The 23916-nt window shown below is 46.2% G+C and overlaps 1 protein-coding gene across 1 annotated transcript; it reads left to right on the top strand.

Moving 5' to 3' along the window:
* Nucleotides 1-5138: 5138 nt before the first annotated feature.
* il16 (interleukin 16) lies at nucleotides 5139-23891 on the top strand. The gene is made up of 22 exons (XM_077023031.1): nucleotides 5139-5386; nucleotides 8511-8896; nucleotides 10022-10161; nucleotides 10377-10509; nucleotides 11152-11250; nucleotides 11677-11785; nucleotides 12155-12303; nucleotides 12763-12873; nucleotides 13078-13192; nucleotides 14881-14954; nucleotides 15337-15556; nucleotides 15740-15857; nucleotides 16009-16141; nucleotides 16607-16694; nucleotides 16914-17419; nucleotides 18705-18801; nucleotides 19093-20293; nucleotides 20788-20974; nucleotides 22188-22289; nucleotides 22813-23056; nucleotides 23170-23295; nucleotides 23392-23891. The coding sequence occupies exons 1-22, from the start codon at nucleotides 5356-5358 to the stop codon at nucleotides 23553-23555; spliced, it is 4533 nt and encodes a 1510-aa protein (XP_076879146.1). The 5' UTR covers nucleotides 5139-5355; the 3' UTR covers nucleotides 23556-23891.
* Nucleotides 23892-23916: the final 25 nt, after the last annotated feature.

Below are 23916 nucleotides of genomic sequence, written 5' to 3' on the forward strand. Positions count from 1 at the left end.
TTTGTACTAGCTAGGTCTAGTGAAAGAACTGCTTTGTTCTGGAGCTCATAGCAACCTCTGGCTGCATCCAAGAATAATTGTCAGTTTTGAGAGATTTGATACTGAAAGCCTGTCAGATATCCTTCTGTTTCCACAGTGTACACACTCAGGTCACAGTGTTAATATTTGATTCCCTGTTCTGCGGTTCTGGGATCAGGTCGGTTTCATTTGACTTCCATCTGGCCTGCACTCACAGTTTAATTTGAAGGATGAATGATTGCCATGTTGAAATCCTACCATCAGATTTAGTAGCACTGGAAACTAGTTAGAAAGAGATTATGCGCTGGGTAATGAAGCTTGCCATTTCAGATTTTGCTGCTGGTCGGAGACTTTTTTGCAAAAGGCAGCATTCCTCAGTCTAAAGCAGGAAGCACTGGGATGATCCATGAGGAGACACTGAGAACAGTCGTTATTTTTCTGCTAGCTGCTGCAGTGAGTATGGACCGGCGAGCCGTCCGGAGAAGGCACGCCCTCGTGCCAGGCGTCGGGCTCAACATCTGGCCTGAACACTCCAGCTCCGCTCGCCCGTGACTCTTCCCGGCCTGCAGGGCGTGGAGACTTGGCTGCGTTTCAAACCTCTCTGAAATTCCTCGTCCTTCCCTTTGGCTGACGTTCCTCGCACGGCCCGAGGCGCTCGCGCCCTTCCGCGCTCGTGCCCTTTTGCGCCTCTTACGCCATATCTGCCTTTGTCCAGGGCTGTGGGCTATTCTTATTTCTCAACAGCTCTTCTCCAGCACACGGCGTGCAGTAGCCTCCATGCCCGGCTCACGCCCGGAGCCCCGGGAGCCACGGATCAGCCATGCGGCCTGGCGTTTGGGTGGAAGGTTTGGCGGAGCAGCACAGCCAGCCCTTTTCATATCTCCTCCTCTCGTCCGGCTCTCTCTGCACACACCAGCGTCCACGCAGGGCGGACCTCGCTCCTGGCTTGCTATTGTCTCCCTGATCCCAAAGGGAACACCGGATGTGAAGCACAGCACCTCAGAGCCAGGTCCCATTGTTTTTGTTTCCTAGTTCATTTTTTATGGAAACACCCCCTCTCCACCCCCCGCCAAAAAAAAAACAAACAAAAAACATCCACCTTTGAAGATGACGAGCGCGAACCTCTCCTCTGACCATCTCCAAACCGTCTCGCCCTCACATCATGCTTCCTTCTGGAGCTCCGGGCCGGTGCGGCGAGGGCAGAGGCCTCTGTCAGGAACCGGGTCGGAGAGGACGGACGCTGGGGTGATGCGGCACACCCGCTCACTAATGACGGAGAGCAGGAAGACCAGCGCGTGACGCTGGAATACGGAAGACAAAGCTGAGACATGTTAGCGAATCCTGTGTGAGGAGGACTTTGAGAAGCTCTTGTGGTGGTGTCTCTTTCTAGGATATATCTTATCTAGGGTATATCATCGTTCTAGGCCACATTTGATTGTGCTTTTTGTGTCTTGGTAAAGACACAAAGACAAGACCAACGGAAGCAAGATGAATTGCATTAAACCACATACGGCCAGTATAGTTTTCATTGAGAGGAAGGAGAGACATGCAGACTAATCCTTCCAAGTACAATATGATGCTTTGCCACAACAAAGTAGAAAACACTGAGAGAGAGATAGAGAGAGAGAACAAACATTGTGCACTCAAGGAGATATCAGCAGCTGCATCTGCGCTGGTCTCTCTGCCTCTACCTTGACATCCACTCGTTTGCTAATAGGAACCAGCAGAAAGTCTCTCCTATGGGAACATTCCCAGAGAGTGAGATCATCCCTCCCAGGGTGTAAGCCCTCCTTTTTGTCTAACAAACATAAATAAATCATTTGGGTGCATGTGCAATGTGGTACTACAGGGAACAATTGCAGTTGCTTGCAATGGGGGTGGCGGGGCATGAGTTTAGGGTTAGGACTGCAAACACACCGCGGAAGAGCAGGGTGTGTTGGCATAGCACTGTCTGAAGAGCCCGTACTTACACTCCGTGGGATTCCTAGATGACCCATGTTTACACACACACACACACACACACACACAAACACACTGGAGTGTGAGGTTTCACAGATTCCTGCCCGTTGTTAGGGAGAAGGAGTCAGGGGTGTGTCCAAATCATTTCCAAGTCTCCCAGCTTCCGAGGTCTTTAATATTTTTAACGGGCCATAGGTGGTCCTGTGGTGTTCCAGTACTGACTGTCATAAAACACGTCCATGCGCTGTGTTGAAGAGCGCCAGTGTTGTGGGCTTCATCTCAAGAACTCTGAACCAAACTGGAGACTGGGGGCGAGGAAACCATGGTGTGTGAGGATAGTAAGGTCAGACATCCTCACGCTGGCCTGACCCTCGTCAGCCAAACAGTAGCCAACGTCTGTCTATGTATGCGTCATGTCGTTTAAAAATACTACATGCCGAGAGCGTTGTAAGTATTCAGGGCATCCAGAGTGCAGCGTCTTCCTCTTGGCACAAGTCCTCAGCACCCGTCTCTCACATTTCAGCTCTTAAAACACACACATACTCCACACCGTTTCGGTCACAGTCTCTCCCGTATCCCGTCTGCTTTGGTCTTTGATCAGTTCTATTTTTAATTTCTTTCACAGTGCAAGGCCTGCAAAACATATTCTTATTAGCATATTCTTATTACCATATGCAGCAGTAGCCTGTGGTGGCTTGCATCTCTTGCTGTAGATGCTACAACAGACTGATGAAAATGAGCAAAGCAGCAGCACACGCGCGACCACGTGCACCTAGCGGGTCAAAACGAATGTCGTTGAAAGTCTAAGAACCTCTCTGTCAGGTTTTTGTAAATCTATTAGGCAACAGTGGCCCCTTCCACGAGGAAGACCAAAACACAAGATCGCCCTCACCTGGCAGAGAGAGCAGCATTCTGCACCGCCTGAATTATCCACAGCAAACTGAATAGTAGAGAATTCCATTTTTCTACATTTTACATCCTACAGGGAATTCTACATTTTACGAATGTTTTAGTTGTATTTTGTTAGCATTATTAGCTTATCTAATCTGATTCTTATTTGATAATTAATTATCTTGGTAGACATATTATACATGTTAAGTAATTACATCCTCTTTCATATTAAGTGTTGTTATGTGATAAGTGTTCAGTTATTCACGTTCGACGTGGACATCCTCTTACTATGTAAATTGCCGCGCAATGTAAAGTGTAATGCAATTATCTATATTACTAGTAATATATATATATTACTAGTAATATAGATCATTGGTGTAATGTGTTGTTAATCGTTTTGGATTGAAATAACTGTTACAACCAGCAGATGGCGTCCTATGAGTGTGTTTGTAATGTGATGTTCCGTACATGAAATTTATCTGTTTGTCTGTACTGCAATACTACAGTACATATCTGTGCTCCGATAAAGTCCAGAGCAACTGTTAGCCTCTTCAATATAAACATTTCTGGACATTTGGAGATTTTTGTAATAGTGATGTAGTATTGCTTGAAGTGTATCTTCTATTTGGATGAAAAGGTAATATGGAATTCGGAAATGCAACATTTCCAAGTTTCTCTCCCACAAAAATAGTTTTTGTATAGTTTTGTATAGTTTTTTTTAGATCGATACGTGTCCCTTAGGCCAGTTGTGTTCATAGGCCAGTTCTGTCTCTGGCAGTGTGTGTCTGTGAAAGTGACAACCACGGCTCCTTCTTAGAACGCCGCACCCTCCTCTCTCCTCCTGCCATGATCTCAGGTGTGAGACAACAACTCTCTGACCATAGTGAGAACGCTGGCTGGTTCAGCCATGGTCAGATATACACCAGCATAATGTGGATTTATAACCAAAATCTTTAATAAGTGTCTTAATGAGTAGTTTTTAGAAATGGGATCATGTTCTCTCTAGTTAAATTGCTGTTTGTATGTATCACTGTACATGTGCGCGCGCACACACACACACACACACACACACACACACACACACACACACACACACACACACACACACACACACACACACACACACACTGTAGAGTGTTTATTTAGGGTTTTCTGTCTACACAGTGATTCATGAATGCAGAGTTGTCTACACTGGCTGCATTCACGGCAGGTGTGTGTGTGTGAGTGTACGTGTGCGTGTGTGTAAGTACGTGTTTCCGTGTGCATTCTGAGACACTCTCTGTGCTGAGAGTGCTGGAGTTAATCAGGGGAGAAATTCTTTTCCAGGTCTTTAAATCCTTACCCAGGAAAACCTGCATCCACTTTAACATAAACACACACCATCGCCACAGAGCAGTCAAACACAAGGGCCCTTTATACACATTGCCACTTGGAGGGGCCTCAGACCAGGGAAAGTGTGTGCTCACTTGGATAAAAACAGTAAATAAGAGTGATAAAATAATGCAATCTAAACTTTTTCTAGATTGCAAATGTGTGCAGTGCATCAATTTCCCCCACAGAAACAGGTTCTAACCGGCGCTGTGTACAAAATGCACATCTGGGTGGTTGTTTGCTGATGATCTGTAGGATGTTTATAATACAACAAAGGGGAGCTGTTGTCCTGCATTACATCAAACTCCACAGGCCTGAGACTGTTCCCAGGCTAAAGTGTGCAGAGTGTAGGGTGCAGAGTGTAGGGTGCAGAGGAATTACTGGAGCAGCACCAAGACTGTGCCATGATTAGCACTGAATTCCCTAACAGAGACTGTTGTGAGGATACATATTATAAATTTTTAGTGGGTGCGGTCTGCTAGCTCAGTGAATGTTTGAATGGCTTTGCAGCTGTGAAATACTGGACTGCCTGTCATTTACAGCCTCTTCTGACTGGGGCTTTCATAAATAGTCACAGACTGGCTTCAGATGCAAAAAAAATGACCTCACTAACTTACCTAGAACTGCCATTAAAGCTGAGTGGATGTATGGTATGGCATTTCCATACCATACCATGTCCATGCACCGGACAGAAGGCTAAATCTCACAACCCAAGACAAGTGCTAGGTCTGCATATGCAGCAGAGAAAAAAATCCAGGCATTGTGAAACAGTGTAGGTGTGAGGTCAGCGGCCGTAGGGAAAAATCTCTCTCTCTCTCTCTCTTTCTCCCTCACTCTATCCTTCTCTTTCCTCTCTGCTCTCCATGAGAGGACTCTTGTGTTTAGCTGGCTGCTTGGGACGGAGGGTGGGTGGTAGTTACAAGTGCCCAATCTCAGCTCACTGACAGCCTCTGGAGTGAGAGAGAAAGAGAGAGAGAGAGAGAGAGAGAAGGCAAATCTGCACCTTTGATCACCTAGCAAGAAATACATTTCTTCCTCTGCCATCCGTTTGGACTAACATATGGAAGAGCTCAGTGCTGTAGCCACCAGATCAACTTTCCACCAGACTCCACGTGGATGTTCCCAGAGGGTGTGATGATAAGCTTTGGTGAGTGTTCCTCCGCTCTCCTAATAACAGAAACAAGACATGCAAATGGCAAAGGGAAAAATGAGAAACACGCACTGGTCTTCCTGTTTCGAGAGCCTTGAAGCAGATGTCAGGTTGGTTTCAGGCTGCGTCTGGGTTTGATCTCTGGCCCACCCGCCACTGATTGCTCCTTTCAGCCCAGCTAAACAAATTGAGATACTGCAGAATATAAGCGGTTGCCGTGGCGCACCGGAGCTTCCGGCAGGGTGGGCTGGCATGCGTGCGGCCGGGTTTGTAGCCGCGCCGTACGGCGAACTCCAGGCACCGATGTTCATCTTAATAGGAACGGACAGACGGATTCGTTCATTGTCAGGCAATAGTGCTCCTGTCTCCCTCTTCACTCCTCCCAGAGGATCAGAGAAGGAACAACACATTCTTCTCTAATTCACGCACTTCTGTTTTCCGTTTTACTTGAAGAGAAAAGAGCAAGATGTAAAAGAGAACCTCATTGTCCTTAAGTGGAAACGTTCTGTACGAAACAGTCATGTAATGTCCTGTTGAGCTAACAGGGAATCACTGTCAGCTTCAGTCTGTTCAGTTTTCTTCACTGAACGAGCATGTAACAGTTCTCTGATGGAGAACACGTTTTGGAAAGTTGTCATGAAGGACTATTTAAGGCAGACTGCTAGCAGTGTTTTTCCTTATTGCGTTGTGTGAGAACTTTTGATTATTGTGGAATATTAGAAGAATCCTCTTTCTCATTCTTCGCTGGTCAGTTTCTCACCAAAGGACCAGTGCCTGATGGGTGTTATACATATGGTGGACCATTTTCAACACACCAGTGATACTGACAGTAGTTGTAGTTGTAGTAGTTGGTAGTTGTTTCTTTGTAAGAGTTTGGGGGAGACTAACAGATCGTCAGTGTCAGTAGGACATGGGCTATTGAAACTAACTGTATCATGGACGTAATTTTGTAATAAAAAGTGGGGAGGACATGGATTCGTCGCTATTTAAATATTTGGTTTTAACCATAAAAACTGGGGGGGACCAAACCCGGTTTTTTACGTCCGTGAACTGTATATCTACAAGGTGCTTCTAGTAGATAATTGTTCCTGAAGCAAATATTGGATTCTTATTAACACATGGATATTCAAGTATGATGATAGCTGTACACAGTTCTGCAACAGCCCAGCCAGTGTTGCTTATTTGGCCATGTTTTGTGAAGGTTCTTTTAGGTCCAGTTTGGGAAGCAGGCCCAGTGGGAAATAAAGAACAAAACATCTCTTCTGTTGCAAACTGCACATGCTTTGAAATGGTTTTCATAAACAGTCTAACAAAATGAGCTTCTGAACTTACTAATATGAATTCTTCCAAGACCCATGTGATATGACCATGCTCTGTGTAGAGGACTCAACCCACTCAAATATATGTGGAATATGTGGAGCTAAAACATGTTTTCTTTTATAAGCCTTAGATCTGTGTGTGTGAGCACATGTTGGGGTGTGTTGTTCCAGTTACTGACTGGCATTTTAAGGACGTGATCTGCTTAATCCAAGACACTCCCTCTCAGAACGGGCGAAGAAAAGAGTCTGTACATATAGAACCCCCCCCCAGCCCAGCACTAATTTCAGAACAGAGCTAAAGGACAGATCTCTCTCTCTCTCTCTCTCTCTCTCTGTGACTCAGCTGGTATTACAGCTGTGTGCCATTACATCATTATTACATTCAGCCTGTTTCAAAGGGAAGACACATTCACTCTGTTGCTACCACTGTATGACTGTACACTGCAGATCCATCTAATGGTCACCCATCCGGGAACACGTTTCACCGGGAAACACAAATATCTGCAGCATGACACACCAGACGAACGGCTGCAAAGATCTGGCCTGATGCGGCCATGCCGATCAGCTCACAGCAAACGCAAAATCTGCCATCCAAGCCCAGCTGCAGAGTGTCTCTCCGTCGCCCCCTATTGGTGACACTGTTGGTCCACAGCGAGGAGGCCAGCAGCATCGTGTCCTCCGACCCTGAGAGAGTCGGGTGTGAGTCACGTTGTTTAAGGCTGTAAGCCGGACGAGAAATCGAGCCTCTTTCGTATTTCACATGTCTGATATGAAAGGGAAATAGGATTTGTTCTGTGATTGCGCAATACTGTTTCCATGTAGGTGGGCATGCTGACGTTTCAGTAGGACGGCTATTAGCTAGGTGTTAAACCACAGCTGTTGGAGATGGCATCTATAGTGTATTATAACATTACTAGCATTTTAACAACTGCCCTACTATAGACATTAGCATAAATACATCATGATATATACATTAAAACATAAAAAACCCATGTCAGCCTGCTGTGGGCTTTAAAACATTTGTCAGGTTTTGCCAAATATTGTGGCAGAGCGTAATACTTAATCCCACCACTAGGTGCTTTTTACTTAGGTAACTCAAACCCCAGAAAGATATTGCCTTGCTTTGATAGTCATATGCCCCTATACATCCCCCCCACCCCCATACATGCAGTGCCATTAGGTTTTCGGTCCCATAAGGATCAACAAATGTATGGGAGTGGGTCATTCATAATGCATGACTGATGGAGAGCTCTGAGCATGATGACAGGTCTGTCATGATGAAGACCCTCTGCACTCACAAGTGAGAGGCGGGTGGTCCTGCAAACTGTAGTGACACTCGAAGCAAATGTTTCATTCATGACTTGATGCACTACAAAGAGATATCAGAACAAAATGCAACATCACATCACAAGTGTAGAGAGACAATGTCAGTCATTTTAATGTCCGTAAGTCATTCCAGACTCTGCTATTTACATATGCACCATGACCAAAGACAAGTTCAAGGAGAAATTCTCCTCAAATGTTCTTGCCAAATCACAGTCATGAGGAAACATACCCCTGGTCTCTTGTCTTTCTCCCTCATGAATGTGCTGGAGAAGACAGAAGTGCTTTTATCTCCGGCCTTTAGCCGCACCGCTTACACAGAACACTCAGTGCACAGCACATCATCAGAACCGGACCCCTAACTGAATTTTCTAATTGCTCTCTCTCTCTCTGCCTGCCTGTTCTATCCATCTCTCCCCCACCCTCTCTCTCTCTCTCTCTCTCTCTCTCTCTCTCATCCTCTCCTTCTCTCTCAGCAGAGCAGCCCCCTCCATTAGTGGTGGTGTGGCCTGGGAGAGAACCTCCCACCGTGGCCGTCACCCCCACCAGAAGCAGCTGGGCGCAGCGGCGTCCGAAGGCGCGGAGATCCGGGCGGATGGAGAGGGCCGCGGAGGCCGGCGAGCGCTCCAGGACGCTGGCTCTGCTCTCACGCTCCCTAATCATCTGCAGTTCCAGAACCAGCGACGACGCCACCGGGCCGGACGAGGGTTACGGCTACAGGGAGCGGATCAGAACGCACCAGGGAAGCCCCTGGGAGAGAGCGGCGGGGTTTCCTGAGAAGGATCTTAATAGGAGTGCCAGCCTGCAGGCTGAGAAGAGCTCCGAGGACTTCAAGAAGAACGTGAGAAGGTCCTTCTCCATCAAGGTAGAACTTCGAGCTGTTGGTAGAAAGCCACTGGTGTCATTGTATAAAACTCCTCATTGTGTACTTGAGCTCTAATCAGATATGCATCCTTTTAAGGATCTGAATAATTTGATTTAATGAACAAATCAGGGCATGGAAAGAAGTTTGTTTTGATGCGTCTAAACTGATGCAGATAGTGGGTCCTAAATGTTTCCAAACTGCTCTCTCTCATCAGTGCTTTCAGCAATATTTAGCTAGAACTTACAAAGTGACTTCTTACACAGTGCATAGCAACTTTCTCAGCAAATCACAATCACATGGACGAGGGTGTTTGCAGACACCCAGGCTGTGCTCTGCCCATTAGACCTGCACAAAAGAGGACTTGTTCTGGTCAGCAGGCAGCAGAGAACTTGTGCAGGTCTCATAAGACATTCTGGTGATGTCATGGGGGCCAGAGGCAACTGAAGTCCCAAAGTCCCATCGCATGGATGCCTGATATGCTGAAACACCCCCCCCCCCCCCCCCCCAACACCTCTGCACAACACATACAGTTAAAGCAACACCAAGGTTTTCATATGACATCTGTCTACCATTTAATAGCCATTTTTGAGACAAATAGTTTACTCACAGCACATGAATGATGCTATTCTTCTTACATTGTTGCTTACACATATATCTGAAAGCGTGCACCCTGGATTCAAACCCATGACTGTGGGTCTGAAAGCACCTTTGTGAACATGCTGTACCGAGTGAGCTTCAAGTGCACTGCTTTAAGCCTCCGTTAAGATTCATACTGTGGAGAAAATGACTTATGGCATCTCCACGAGTTAAAAGAAAGACTTAATGTTTCCTAAAGCAGTTGCATTAAACCTCCTGCTAGCACTCTTCTGGTACCACTTGGAGCAAACTTCACAAACCTTTTTAAATTTTTTTTTATTTTTACAAGAGCACCATAAAAGTACTATAATTAATGCTCAACCATGTGGTTCATGTTCTAATAAACCACAGCTATTGTGGGTGCATTTCACAGGTGTCGGAGCGGGGGGCGGGGGGGGATCTTGATTTTTTTGAGCGAGAAAGTCGTCTCTGTGTAGCGGAATAGTCGTCTCCTTGTTTGAGCGTCTCCAATGCTGTTTACTGGAGCAGGAGAGTAGCTTCTGGAGAATGTGCGTGGCCACCACAGAGGAGAGGGGCCCCGTGGAGCCTCCAGCCGCCAGCAACCACCTCCGGCCTGCTGACAATGTCATTACTGTCAGCCATGTGCAAAATGGTGGACAGTTATACAGGTAATAAAAAAGCAACTTAATGTCATTATGAACATTGCATCGTTTTTTTTATTATGTGAGGGGAGCAAAAGGTTTAATGTTTTGCGTAAATACACACGTACCGGCCAACAGACACACGCGCATGCTTATATGCACACACACACACAGACACACAGACACACACACATAAATACAAGAGCACTAATGGACATTATTTGCTTTTTCTCACTCTCCAGAGACACTTATATGCACTATGGCGAGAGGTTGGCCCCGTTTAATGGGCAGGTAATAAACGGCCACACGAAGCACGAGCCTGAGGTGGAGAGACAGTCAACAATGAAGACTGTCTTCAGATCAGCCAGTGCTGAAGTAAGCCATGCCCTTCACATTCCTTCCCATGGCACCAAACACCCTGCCAGTGATCTCTGATAACTCTCTCTGATTGGACCCCAATGGTTTAGTTTAGATTTCGCTAGGAAAGCTGGTCCTACGTCAGTCTGAAAGGTCTGTGACATCTCAAACGTACCAGAACCTCGGTCAACCTCCAAAAAGACCCGCCACCTCCTACACGTTGTGCTGCTGAAGTGGGCCTTGCTTTGCTGAGCTAACACGCGAGCAATTTTTCTCAAACAAAACCTCTGTTGTCAGAACAAGAATAACTGGCCTCAAATAACACGCTGTTCATTTGACCACAAAAAGAATCAGATGCCTTGGATGAAAAAAGTACACAAAAACTAGTATTAACAGGGTTCAAAACACCACAGTGTGTGGGTTTATCAAAAAACCTTTCATAAAACTGGGACTGAAGCTAACAGAAGCTGTAGTAGGCGGAGAGGACGGCGGTCTACAGCCCTGCTCTCGCTGACCCGGCAGGCCGAAGGCAGAGAGGAGAACTTCACGGACACTCAGGCTCCTGCTGATCTAACGCAGGAACACTGGTTCTTACCGCACATTTCTCCTGTATTCATGACAGGTCCTACCAATATGGCTGTGTTTGCTTTTCCACTGAAGGTGTTCTCCCCATGTGAGACGAACGGACCGAACCTGAATGGCAGCTTCAACGGTCCTTTGGCTTACAGAGATGAACTGAGGAATAGTACGAACCTGAAGGTGACTAACACAGCCTCTGTGCCACTGTAGAGGCTATTATGCAGTTTTAAAGGATTGTTGAGCAGTAAGTTGCATACATAGTAGTAAACTGTGTTTACATGTTTGCATGGGATTGTTTGTGGATGCATGCGATTGTGTGGTTTTATGTATCTTTAATTACTGTTGTCATGGTGACCAATGTTGGCTAGAGGAGGATGGGTTCCCCCCTGAGTCTTGGTTCCTCCCAAGGTTTCTTCCTCATGCTCTTAGGGAGTTTTTCTTTGCCACCGTCGCCCTTGGCTTGCTCACTGGGGGGCTTGGACTCGGACACTTGTAAAGCTGCTAAGTGACAACTGTTGTAAAAAGCTCTATATAAAAAAATTTTGTTTGTTTGTTTGTTTGGTTGTTTGTGGTTGTGTGTTGTTGTGTGCGTTCATGTGAACAAAGGCACCCATAATTGAGGTCTCGGAGGCCGATAACAAAAACTGTGATGTGGACATCAAAGACACAAACTCTGAAGATACAGTCTGCAAGAGGACGCGCTCCAACTCAACAAGTCTGTGTCTCTCTCACACACTCATATTTCTTCTGTTTTATATTGTATTTCTGTTAACTTGTGTATTACAGGAGCTAAAAAATTATACACCAACACAGAACCTCATGCTTGTGCTGATCAAATCCCAATACAGTAATCTACATATTTTAAACAGCATTCTAATCTTCTAGGCCCTGAACTAGAGAAATGTTCAAACCTGTTACAGACAGGACGCACTCTGGCCGGGCTGTGTGCTGAGAGCTGTGGGTGCAGCTGCCTCCGTATCAGCTCTCCTGATTTACGCGCTGTACCCTTATGAAACTGTGCTGGCTCTCTCCTGATTTACGCGCTGTACCCTTATGAAACTGTGCTGGCTCTCTGCTGATTTAGGCGTCCACCCTTACTGGATCGGAGACTTGGACACCATCATTATGAAGACTCCAGACCTGTTCCCCTGCCGTGGCCACGGCAACACTGGCTTCTACGGCAACAGGAAGTCTCTCTCCCAGCAGTTGGAATTCCCTCACAGCATTCCACAGGTATAGGATTATGTAACCACTAAGAGAATGGGATTATATGATTGGAGGGGGATATGTTGTTATATTACCACAGATTACTGGCCAATGTTTTTCAGATTAAACGCTGACCTAGGGTTGGATGTTATTCACTGTACAGATACACTATACTGTACTCTGACTGAAGATATGGTAATAACCTTAATATGAAGGTTTTCTTAACATACAATGACATAGTTGGGCGTAGTAGTTCAGTATAGGTTAACTGAAAACTTCTTCTTCATTTTTCGAATTTTATTTTTATTTTTGTGTGTGTGGACCTGATGTGGTTGTGTGTGGTGTGATGCTGACGTGGTTGTGTGTGGAGCTGACGTGGGTGTGTGTGGAGTTGACGTGGGTGTGTACGGAGCTGATGTGGGTGCGTGCAGAGATGATGTGGGTGTGTGCGGAGCTGACGTGGGTGTGTGTGTTTGTGTTCTACAGCCACTGCCCCGCCCCTCTCGCTCTCTCAGCTCTGCTCATCTGGTCCATTCCTGCAGCAGTGTGCAAGCCTTCATCATCTGTAACATAGTCTTAATGAAAGCACCTGGCAAGGTAACAACACACACACAGTTATAATTACTGCATGATGTTGCCTCTACATGTCTGTGTCATCCATCCTGCCATCCTGCCATCCATGTCTTACATTAGTTACAGACGTTGAAGCTCTGGTAAAGATTTCTTATCACTATAAATGGCAGTAAAGGTGAAGGTTACTTCATGAAAGCTCCTGTCCTGCTTCCCTGCTCATGCTGTCAGGGTCTGGGCTTCAGCATTGTGGGAGGTCAGGACAGCTTGTACGGCCCCATGGGAATCTACGTGAAGACCATCTTCCCTGGGGGTGCAGCTGCAGCTGATGGGAGACTGCAGGAAGGTGCAGCACAGCAGTTAGCACATTCCACACACTCACTCCACACACTCACTCAACCCATCCACCTACTCACTCACTCACTCACTCCACCAACTCACTCAACCCATCCACCTACTCACTCACTCACTCACTCCACCTACTCACTCCACCAACTCACTCAACCCATCCACCTACTCACTCACTCACTCACTCACTCCACTTACTCACTCACTCACTCACTCACTCACTCACTCACTCACTCACTCACTCACTCCACCCACTCACTCTCTCCACCCACTCACTCACTCACTCACTCACTCCAACCACTCACTCACTTACTCCATCCACTCACTCCATCCACTCACTCACTCACTCACTCCATCCACTCACTCACTCACTCCACCTACTCACTCCACCCACTCACTCTCTCCACCCACTCACTCACTCACTCACTCACTCCACCCACTCACTCTCTCCACCCACTCACTCACTCACTCACTCACTCCAACCACTCACTCACTTACTCCATCCACTCACTCCATCCACTCACTCACTCACTCACTCACTCACTCACTCACTCACTCACTCACTCACTCCATCCACTCACTCACTCACTCACTCACTCACTCACTCACTCCATCCACTCACTCACTCACTCACTCACTCACTCACTCACTCACTCACTCACTCACTCCATCCACTCACTCTATCCATCCACTCACTCACTCACTCACTCACTCACTCACTCACTCACTCACTCACTCCATCCACTCACTCACTCACTCCATCCATCCACTCACTCACTTACTCCATCCACTCACTCCATCCCCTTACTCACTCACTCACTCACTCACTCACTCCATCCACTCACTCACTCACTCACTCCATCCACTCACTCTATCCATCCACTCACTCACTCACTCACTCACTCACTCACTCACTCACTCACTCACTCACTCACTCACTCCAACCACTCACTCACTCACTCACTCACTCACTCACTCACTCCATCCACTCACTCACTCACTCACTCACTCACTCACTCACTCACTCACTCACTCCAACCACTCACTCACTTACTCCATCAACACACTCCATCCCCTCACTCACTCCATCCACTCACTCACTCACTCACTCACTCCATCCACTCACTCACTCACTCACTCACTCACTCACTCACTCCATCCACTCACTCACTCACTCACTCACTCACTCACTCACTCACTCACTCACTCACTCACTCACTCCATCCACTCACTCTATCCATTCACTCACTCACTCACTCACTCACTCCAATCACTCACTCACTCACTCCATCCACTCACTCACTCACTCACTCACTCACTCACTCACTCACTCACTCACTCACTCACTCACTCCATCCACTCACTCACTCCATCCACTCACTCTATCCATCCACTCACTCACTCACTCACTCACTCACTCACTCCATCCACTCACTCACTCACTCACTCCATCCATCCACTCACTCCACCCACTCAGTCCATCCAGTCACTCCACCCACTCAGTCCATCCAGTCACTCCACCCACTCACTCCACTCACTCCATCCAATCCCATCTACCCACTCATTCCATCTATTCACTGAACTATTGACTAAACCACGCTTTCATCCACATATTTCAGCCATCCATCAGTGTATTTTAGATTTTAACTTCCCTTTAGTTAGTTCCATCAAATATCTGTTTTGCAGGAGATGAGATTCTGGAGTTGAATGGAGAATCTCTGCATGGTCTTACACATGAGGATGCCTTACACAGGTTTAAGGTGAGTTCTGTTCCTCATTTCTCTTTTCAATATGTAGTCCTGTAACATTTACAAATATGAAAACAATCCTGAATCTTGTTAGGTTTCACTTTTTTTTTCCTAATAGACTCTGGCTTTGCTCAACTTTTCAAATTTGCACTGACCAAGTTCACATCCATCCATCCATCCATTCATCCATCCATCCATCCATCCATTCATCCATCCAACCACCCACCTCTATGTGATTCTCTTTACCCATTGACCCATCCAGGATTTTTACCAGGCAACTCTAAGTTTGCCTTTGACCAAAATTCACATCCATCCATCCATCCATCCATCCATCCATCTGTCCCTGCATCATGGTACAAGTCCATTTCTCTCTCTCTCTCTCTGCTTTCTGAAGCAAGTGAAGAAGGGTCTCTTGACCCTGGTAGTGAGGACCAGTTTACGCTCAGGAGCCCTGTCTGGCAGCCAGACCCAGGTAGCACACCTGTGCCGTTCCCGATCCCTGAGCTCCACCGCGGGCATCAGTAGGACCAGTGCAGAACTGGCTGATCAAACCTGCTTGGGAAACCCAGCCAAGCCTCGAGATCGCATCATGATGGACATCACCCTACAGAAGGGTTTGTGTCAGCCACTGTGCACGAGTTTAGTCACACTATACTATTAGTATAACAAATCCATGGCTCTGCTAGAGCTGGGTTCTACTGTAGGGACATATCTGCAGCAATACCATTAAGAACAATATCAGTCCTTGTGAGGGAATATGGAGATGGGGGTGAGATTTAGTGTGTGTCTTTATGTAGAGGATGGTGTGGGCCTCGGAATCGGGCTGTGCTGCGTTCCTTCTGCTGAAGGTTGTCCAGGTATCTACATCCACACCCTGTCACCGGGCTCAGTGGCACACATGGACGGTCGATTGAGGTATGTGCATTGACATTTTAATAACCACACAATAGGTCTCTGGAGTCAGAACATAGAAGCTCATGGTGCTTTTCCACTCTGTGAACGGGATTATGAGTTTGATCTCCCGCGCTAATCTGGCTTCCTCTGTGTGTGTAAATGTGTATTTCAGATGTGGTGATGAGATCGTGGAAATTAACGACACAGTGGTTTGTAACATGACACTGAACGATGTGTATACAGTTCTTAGTCAGTGCAGCGCCGGACCAGTTCAAGTCATCATAAGTCGCCACCCGGACCCAAAAGTAAGTCTGGCATGCCGTCTGAGACCCACATCTGTGGAGTTTTTTAAGGTAATTCACAGTCATTTCTAGAGTATCTATCAACATTTGTAAACCTCTGTACAGTTCATTGCCTGTTAGCATAATGCAGTGCTATGCTAGGCACACACTTGAAGGGTAACAACTTAGCTTTAACTCCGCTATAGCTTCTGGTGCTGGTATGATTGGAGAGGAACTGGAGATAAAAATTTTTTTCTTATTTAATGTACTTTGATTATTACATATATTCATGCTGTTAGGAATTCTGGTATACTCCCAGTAGTATGATCGGTCATATGATGTATTATCTTACAGGATTATACATATATATATATATATATATATATATATATATATATATATATATAATATTAAATTTAGGACTGCAGAAGGAGAACAGGTTGACCTTGGCTGCATCAACAGTAATGTGGATTGTCGTCATGTGTTTAGGTTTCTGAACAGCAGCTGAATGAGGCCATAGCTACAGCAGTGGAGAACAGCAAACTGAAGCGGGACAAGAGCCACTGGACTATGGAGGGTAAGAATGACTCAGCATGGCTGACCTCACAGCACCAACCACACATCCACAACAAAACACCTCCTGGATTGAGTCATCAATCTCATCTCCCAGAAGGAGATGCGTAGTAAGTCAATTTGCAGGCTTTCATTAGTCCATCAGTACTTAAGAGTCTGGTTACATCTGCTTCATTGGCACAGCCCGCTAGCGTCTGAAGTCTGATCTCAGGTCTGATTTCAGGTCTGAGACGGACAGACCCCTGCTCACACGGCAGGCAGAAGTGTGAGCGCTGTCTAGATCGGAACCACAGTCAACTGAGCAGCAGGCGTGTCCAGAAGCCCATGGTGCGATCCTGCAGCGAAGGAACCTACAGCCCACGCTGCACCCCCAACGGCCCCCCCACCCCGCTCCACCACCCTTACCCCGAGCAGCTCTCCAGGGTGCACAGCATGGACGTCTCCATGACAGCCGGCCGCGAGGTTCAGGCCAACGGCAGGCTGTCCTCCGCGTACGTGGACGACGACTACAACGTCCCTTACAGCTCTGCGGCGAGCCTCGCGGCCCAGCCGTCGTCAGACGTGGGCTCGGGGAAGGCGAGGGCCCTCAGGGCCAGGCCGCGCTCTCTGCCACGCAGGTACTGTCGGCGACAGGATGTCACCAAGGAGGAAGCGTTCACTGATTCGAGTGACTCCAGTCGAGGTTCACCAGTGAAGCAAGGAGAACCGTTGCCTTCGCAAAGCTGTCAGGTATGAATGAGCATTTATCGTTGATTCTGAGCAGTTATTATGGGTCAGACATTAAAAATATTCCTGGCTGTCTCTCAAGGCACCTGCAGGGCTTATAATATCGGCCACGGTCTTTACCCTTTACTTTGTTCAGCGTAAAGAGAACTAACTGGATCTTCCTGACAAGTCCTTTGTCAAAGCGTTTTAATGTCATAAGTGTTTAAGGAAACGACTTCTGCTGCACTTCTGTTTTGGACCTAATAGCGCTACAGAGGAGGATGTGGCAACACTGACACAAGAGCACTGCCCAAACATGGTAGCTGAGCGAGAGAGGGTGTGATCAGCTCGACGGCTCCCTCCAGTAGCAGTGGATCAGGCCTTGTTTAGTGCATAGAGTAAAAACACACGGCAAAACCAAATACCTGAATTTTCCATAAAAGGCTTTCAAAAGAATTCATTTATTTGAGTTGCACTAATTTAACTCAAGTAAACAGCATGGCTGAGTGAAATTTCCAAAGACAATTGGACAGACAGACTCACTCTTATTGATCCTGGGGGTAATTGGAAAAAGTGTATTTACTACTTAGCTATGTTTAAGCTATTTGGTAAGGCTTAAAAAGTGTTCACATATACAGTATATACTTGCCCTATCTACCTAAAAACACCCAATACACGTGAATATTTTATCTGGTGTTCATTCTGCTTCAAATGGTTCCAGCAGAACTGGATTTATACAGAGGCTTTGAGAGGAATTTCATTTTAATACTTCCTCTTTCTGGGCTGGTGAATCTGGTACACAAACAGATCACAAAGATTTATATTTATATAAATGTTCACATTCTTGTGTGGCTAACAATGTATTACAACAAATGTTTCATTCTGCTGTCTCTGGTCTCTCCACATGCTTCTAGTTGTTCTGCAGTTTATACAAGGCTTTGAGAAAGATCTCAAGGCTTCTGTTTAAGAATGTACGTGGGACTTTAATATTTCCTACTGTCTCAGCTGATGAGTCTGGTGCACGAGGATGATAGTGCAAAAATGTATGACCTAGAATATTGTCACTCCTCTGTGTCATACACAAGGGCCAACCTTGCTTTAAATCCACAATTCTAGTGAATATGTTACGCAGAGTTAACCCTGCTGTCTTGTCCCGGTGAAGGTGATTAGCATGGCGCATGCGGCGTGTGGTTCTGTTTGCATTGATGGTGCATGTTGCAATGGTGGCAAGCGGATGTGTTTCTACACCTTTCTTAAGGCCATGCGAAAAGTGTCATGATCACCCGATCGTTTCCTGTTTGTGCGGCAGGAAGTGGGTGAGCGTTTGGAGGGAACAGAAGCACACTGTGAACACACTGCTGCTGTCACGAATGAAAGCGCAGCAACGGAGAGCAGACTATTCAGAGGTATGGTATAGATTTTATCGGTGTTAATATGTTTGTGTGCATAGTTCACCCGTGGTAAATTAATAATCTTCTCATATTAAGATTAGCAGAATTATGATGAACATTACCTACTTCCAGCCTCACTTATTACGGAGGCTTAAATCATTGTAAAAGATTATAATCCTATACTTTCTTATAAAGATGTTGTATTTTATTTACATGAGACTCGGGTTAACATTGCAATGATTTACTATTTTGCTGATTGAAATATCTGTGCTGTATCTTTGACTGCTTTATGATTATCCCACTCAGAGTCCCCCGGTCAAGTTTGCAGTCCAACTAAGAGAGCTGTGCTGAGACGGCAGGACTGTGTGGAATTGAACCCTGATCAGCAAATTGACCCCTGGGTTAGCAGATTAGCAGACCACCCTGAAAAGTACCTGTGCCGTCCTAAAGCCATGAGCGACCACAATGGGAATAACGACGTTAACGGCACAGTCTCTGAAGATAATTTGAAATTGGAGGAAACTCCTGGGGTAAAAATGGGACCCCCTGTAGCCCCCAAACCTTCCTGGGTACGCCAAAGCCTCAGAAGTATTAAACATGGAAAGTCACCAGCCGAGGCTTTTAAAAACCCAGGCAGTAGGGGCCAGGATGTTGGAAAGACCTTCGGAGTTAGTCTCAGGGCTACTTCATCATCTACTGCAGCAGCGAACCTATCAATTAAACAAAAGATTAGCTCATTTGAGACTTTTTCCAACATGGATGGGGTAGAGAGGACAAGCAAAAGGCTCACTCCGTCCTCGTCACTTCCCCTGATGGAGAAAAGCCAGGCAACTGTTGGGAAAGCTCAGCTAGAAGACACCACCAACACAGAGAAAAGCAGAACCTCTGAGACCAAAACAGACGATAATGAAAATACTTCTTCAGTTTCCATTTCTGCCCCCACCACCGAGTCACCTCCTGAAGCAGAGCAAGCAACCTCTGAAAAATCGGATGACATCGCAAAGACCAGCGATCAAAATGTGATTGAAAAGACCTGTGACGACTCCACGAACCCTTCAGCAGAGCCTCCATCTGCCGTTGAAGATGAGGAAGAAACAGTTTGTGCTCAGGAAGACTCACTGGCCCTAGGTCACTCTCCTAGAAGATCTAGCAGTTCTAAAGATCCTCCCTCAGAAAAGTCCTCTTCATTGGAGGGTCCCAGCAGCCACGCAGTGAGCCTAAGGACCAGGAGTCTCCCCCTGAATGCTTCCCTGTCTCCAGATGTCCACAGCCAGGGTGGACTGGAAGGGGACAGCCTTGAGATCATCCTGTCCTTCAGCACCCAGGTGTCCCATGCTCTAATGCGGTCCCTGCAGTCCCTCCCACACTCCCCATGCCCCATGCCCGGTAACCCATGGAGTGCTCCACCTGGATCTCATCCTGACACCACAGATAAAGAAAGTTTATCCGTGGAGAAGCCACCACTCTCCCCTGTGCCAGACAGCAATGAGAAGGGTTTCTCTGTGAGGTATGTTTCGCTTGCAAGCATTACTTAAAAGCACACAGGAACAGTGTGCTAGTTTTCTGTACAATACAGTTGTTTTACAAAAGAGCTGAGTGTTGAGGGTGCTCTCAGAGGAGTGAGCTGTACGTTTCTTTCATCTTGAGTGCAAGAGTTATGATAAAGTCACTTTGATGTGAAACTGGAAGAGGAAATGAAGCTTGTCTGTCGTAGACTGATAGAACAGACATTAATCTCACGTTCCTCTTCCGATAACCTCATGCAAGCAATTACAAATCACACATTATCAAATCACTTAAAGAATACGGCTTACCTTTAAACGCACGCTATCTAAACGCAGTCTTTAGAAGAATGCTTTGAAGCGTAATCAAAGTGATTACACACTGTACAAGGGAAATATAAAATGAGTTTGCAGCTACTGCTTTGCGTAGCCGGAGAGTCTGCATGTAGTTGCCGAAGAAAAAACTCAAGGCAACCTCTGCTTTCGATTTGGCTTATAGCCTTGCTGAGCTGAGGGAGCGTACGATTGAGAGAGGAGAGGAGTCTGAGAAAGAGGACCATGGCCCTGAACGACCTTTGACCTCACCCTCCGCAGCATGTGCCCAATCACTGATCTCGGCCCTTCCACCTCAGGAAATAGAGCAGATGATACAGGAGGTCAAAGATCTTGATGAGGACACATTAAAGGTAAGGTCGCTTTCAAGATAAAGGCAACAGTACTAGCTAAATGCTGCCAGTGTCTGTTGTTAATTACTTCTCTCTCAAACCTCATGCATTATGCATGTCAGTTGAAGACTAGGCAACATTGCATAATTGCAAAACATTTGCATAAATTTGCATGTCTCAAAAATCATTAAAGTCAGTGAAGCAAACAGAAACGGAATTTGAGTAATCAGCTTGCTGCTTCTTACCCAGAAGAAGGATGGAGACACCAACAAGCTTGTAACATGCCAGAAAAATCTTTTTTGACAACATCCGGTGTAAATGTAATTTTCTGTATGCTGAGGTCTATACCAAAGTCTACGCTTATCAGTAAAGAGCCTGTCTCAGTGTATGAGGCTGCAGAAATACATTAGAGGCGAACAGAAGGGGGATGGAGCATTAACTGATATAGCAGAGAAGGTAGCAGAGCTGCCATCAAGATCCCCTAATAGCAGAGGAGACATGCTCTATGAAGCTTTCAAGCTTTCGCTGCCCGTTTCGAGTCCTCCGTGTTCGTTCTTCAAAGTGCCGCTTCCACATTTTGATGGCTTTTCCTTCAAACCCCCTCCCCCTCCACTCCGAGGACACATTAGCTGATTTCTAACCTTTGGCTCACTGCTAAACTGTAGGTGTTATACTGCATGTCAGCACCCCTCTTCTCTTTCAGAGCTGCCACCTAAGTAGCACTAAGATGATTCATACCTCACTGTGTTACAAGGAGAGTAGGGAGTAAGACTGTCTGAAAGATTTGTTTTGATAGAAAAAAGGTCAGCAGTGTGTGTTTTTTTTTTGCAAAATATGTTATGCTAGCAAGGAATTCAGAAGTACTGCTACGGCTGAACAGGGTGTACAAAGTAGGCAGCTGTGTTTGGGCGAGCTGTTAGCCTTCCAGCAGCACAGTAACTGATTAAAAAACCCTCGCAGAGCCGTGCGGACACGCCCCCATCTGGAAACCATCACAGAGGCAGCTGCTATTTACACAGTAATAAACCTATGATCTCCTCATGAATGCTAATCAGTCTCCAAAACATTGCATAACAACATCTCGGCCAAATGGATCGGAGCATCGTCATTAAACGTCCACTGTGGTAGCAGGCCATATTAGACGCTCTAACACACTATACATTTAATTGGTTGGGATGTGGCAGAGAGCTTTTCTTGCTGGAAGATTTACTATTACGTTACTCTCATCCATCAGCAATTGGAAGACATCCACGTTGTGATTCTACATAAGGAGGAAGGAGCTGGTTTGGGTTTCAGTATTGCTGGTGGTATCGATCAGGAGAACAAAGCGACTACAGTGAGTAGGACCTCAACGTCCATGTTAGTCTCCTCTGGCGGTGTGGCAAATGACCTCCACGCCACAAGACTGACCATGCCTAAATCTAACTGACAATCCGCCGGGACGTAAGACAAGTAGGTTGCGGCCATTAAAGTTTTAATACATCGATTATTTCAGTGCAATGAACACCAGCAGTCAGTATTTTCTTAAATGTTATCCAATTGTACTTTAGTTTATGGATTGGATAAATTTTTGACATCCATTTCAGTGGCTGTTTCAGGGCTGTAATCCAATCTCAGACCAACATCTGATCACTTTTGGGAAACTGTCTGATGACTGGTTGAATATTTTGGGTTTTTTTTTTGCAGTCACTGCAAACAATGTTTTACTCCTAAAGTCTTTAATATCATAAGCGACTTTAGGAGCATATAATCTTGTAAAACCTCTTACTGGCCATCATGTAGTAACATGTTGGTGAGGTAAATACATCATTCAAGTAAATTGTTTCATCCCAGAGGCTGAAACTGATTAAATCTTACAGGTTCACAGGGTCTTCCCTCAGGGTCTAGCGGCCCAGGAGGGCACCATTGAGAAAGGGGACGAGGTGCTGTCCATTAACGGCCAGACCCTGAAGAACGTGAGGCACAGTGATGCCACGGCAACGCTCCGCCAGGCCCGCGACCTGAAGCAGGCTGTGGTGGTGGTGTGTAAGAGCCGTGAGTCTGAGGCTAGCAGAGACGCTAACAACGCTGGCAGCAGCGGTGCCGTGGAGCTCGGCTCCGAGGGTAAGTAACGGCCAGCTCCGCACCCTCCGCTCACCGCTTTACCAAAGGGCTAGTCTGTGGTGGTTATGATATGATGATTATGAAAACTGATGATTATTTCCCACACGGGGTAGATGAGGCTGGTGATGTCCTTACCATGGAGTTGGAGAAAAATGCAGGTGGCGTCGGCTTTAGTCTGGAGGGAGGAAAAGGCTCCATCCATGGAGACAAACCCCTCGTCATCAACAGGATTTTCACAGGTAATACTCTCTAGATGTTTTTGTGCCATTAATTTAATGGAGAACTTGCATTCCATTTGGTTCACGTTAACAAACGGAACATTTGTGTGTTGGTAGGCAGCACAGCGGAGCAGAAGGGTCTGCAGGTTGGCGACGAGCTGCTACAGATCCAGGGCTCAGTTCTGCAAGGCCTTGCGCGCATAGAAGCCTGGACCCTCATCAAGGGCCTTCCCGACGGCCCGTTCACAGTCAGCATTAGGAGAAAGAACGAACAGAGCTGAATTCTCAGCTATATTCCGAGAGCCCGCCCTCCAAAAAAACGAGCATGAGAAAAGGCGGCATTTTACGGCACAAATTAAGCCTCGTCTTGATGACTAATGGAATTCAACTCAAAGCTAATGGAATTTGGTCCAAAGTTAATGAAATTCTCTAATGCTTTTCAGCTGAATCCAGTCTAAAGCTAAACATAATCAGTTTTCCGGAATCTTTCTGTGCTTCTCTCAAAAGGAAGTGTTTTCGCCATGCTGTGGTCTCATTACCATTTGTTGGCCGGAGGTCTGGGGTTGTCGTAGACAAATACAAACAAGAAAGCAAAAAAAAAAAAAAAGGAAAAGAAATTTTACAAACCCACATTTTTTGTTA

Source organism: Brachyhypopomus gauderio, chromosome 12, assembly GCF_052324685.1.
Source record: "Brachyhypopomus gauderio isolate BG-103 chromosome 12, BGAUD_0.2, whole genome shotgun sequence".
Lineage (NCBI taxonomy): Eukaryota > Metazoa > Chordata > Actinopteri > Gymnotiformes > Hypopomidae > Brachyhypopomus > Brachyhypopomus gauderio.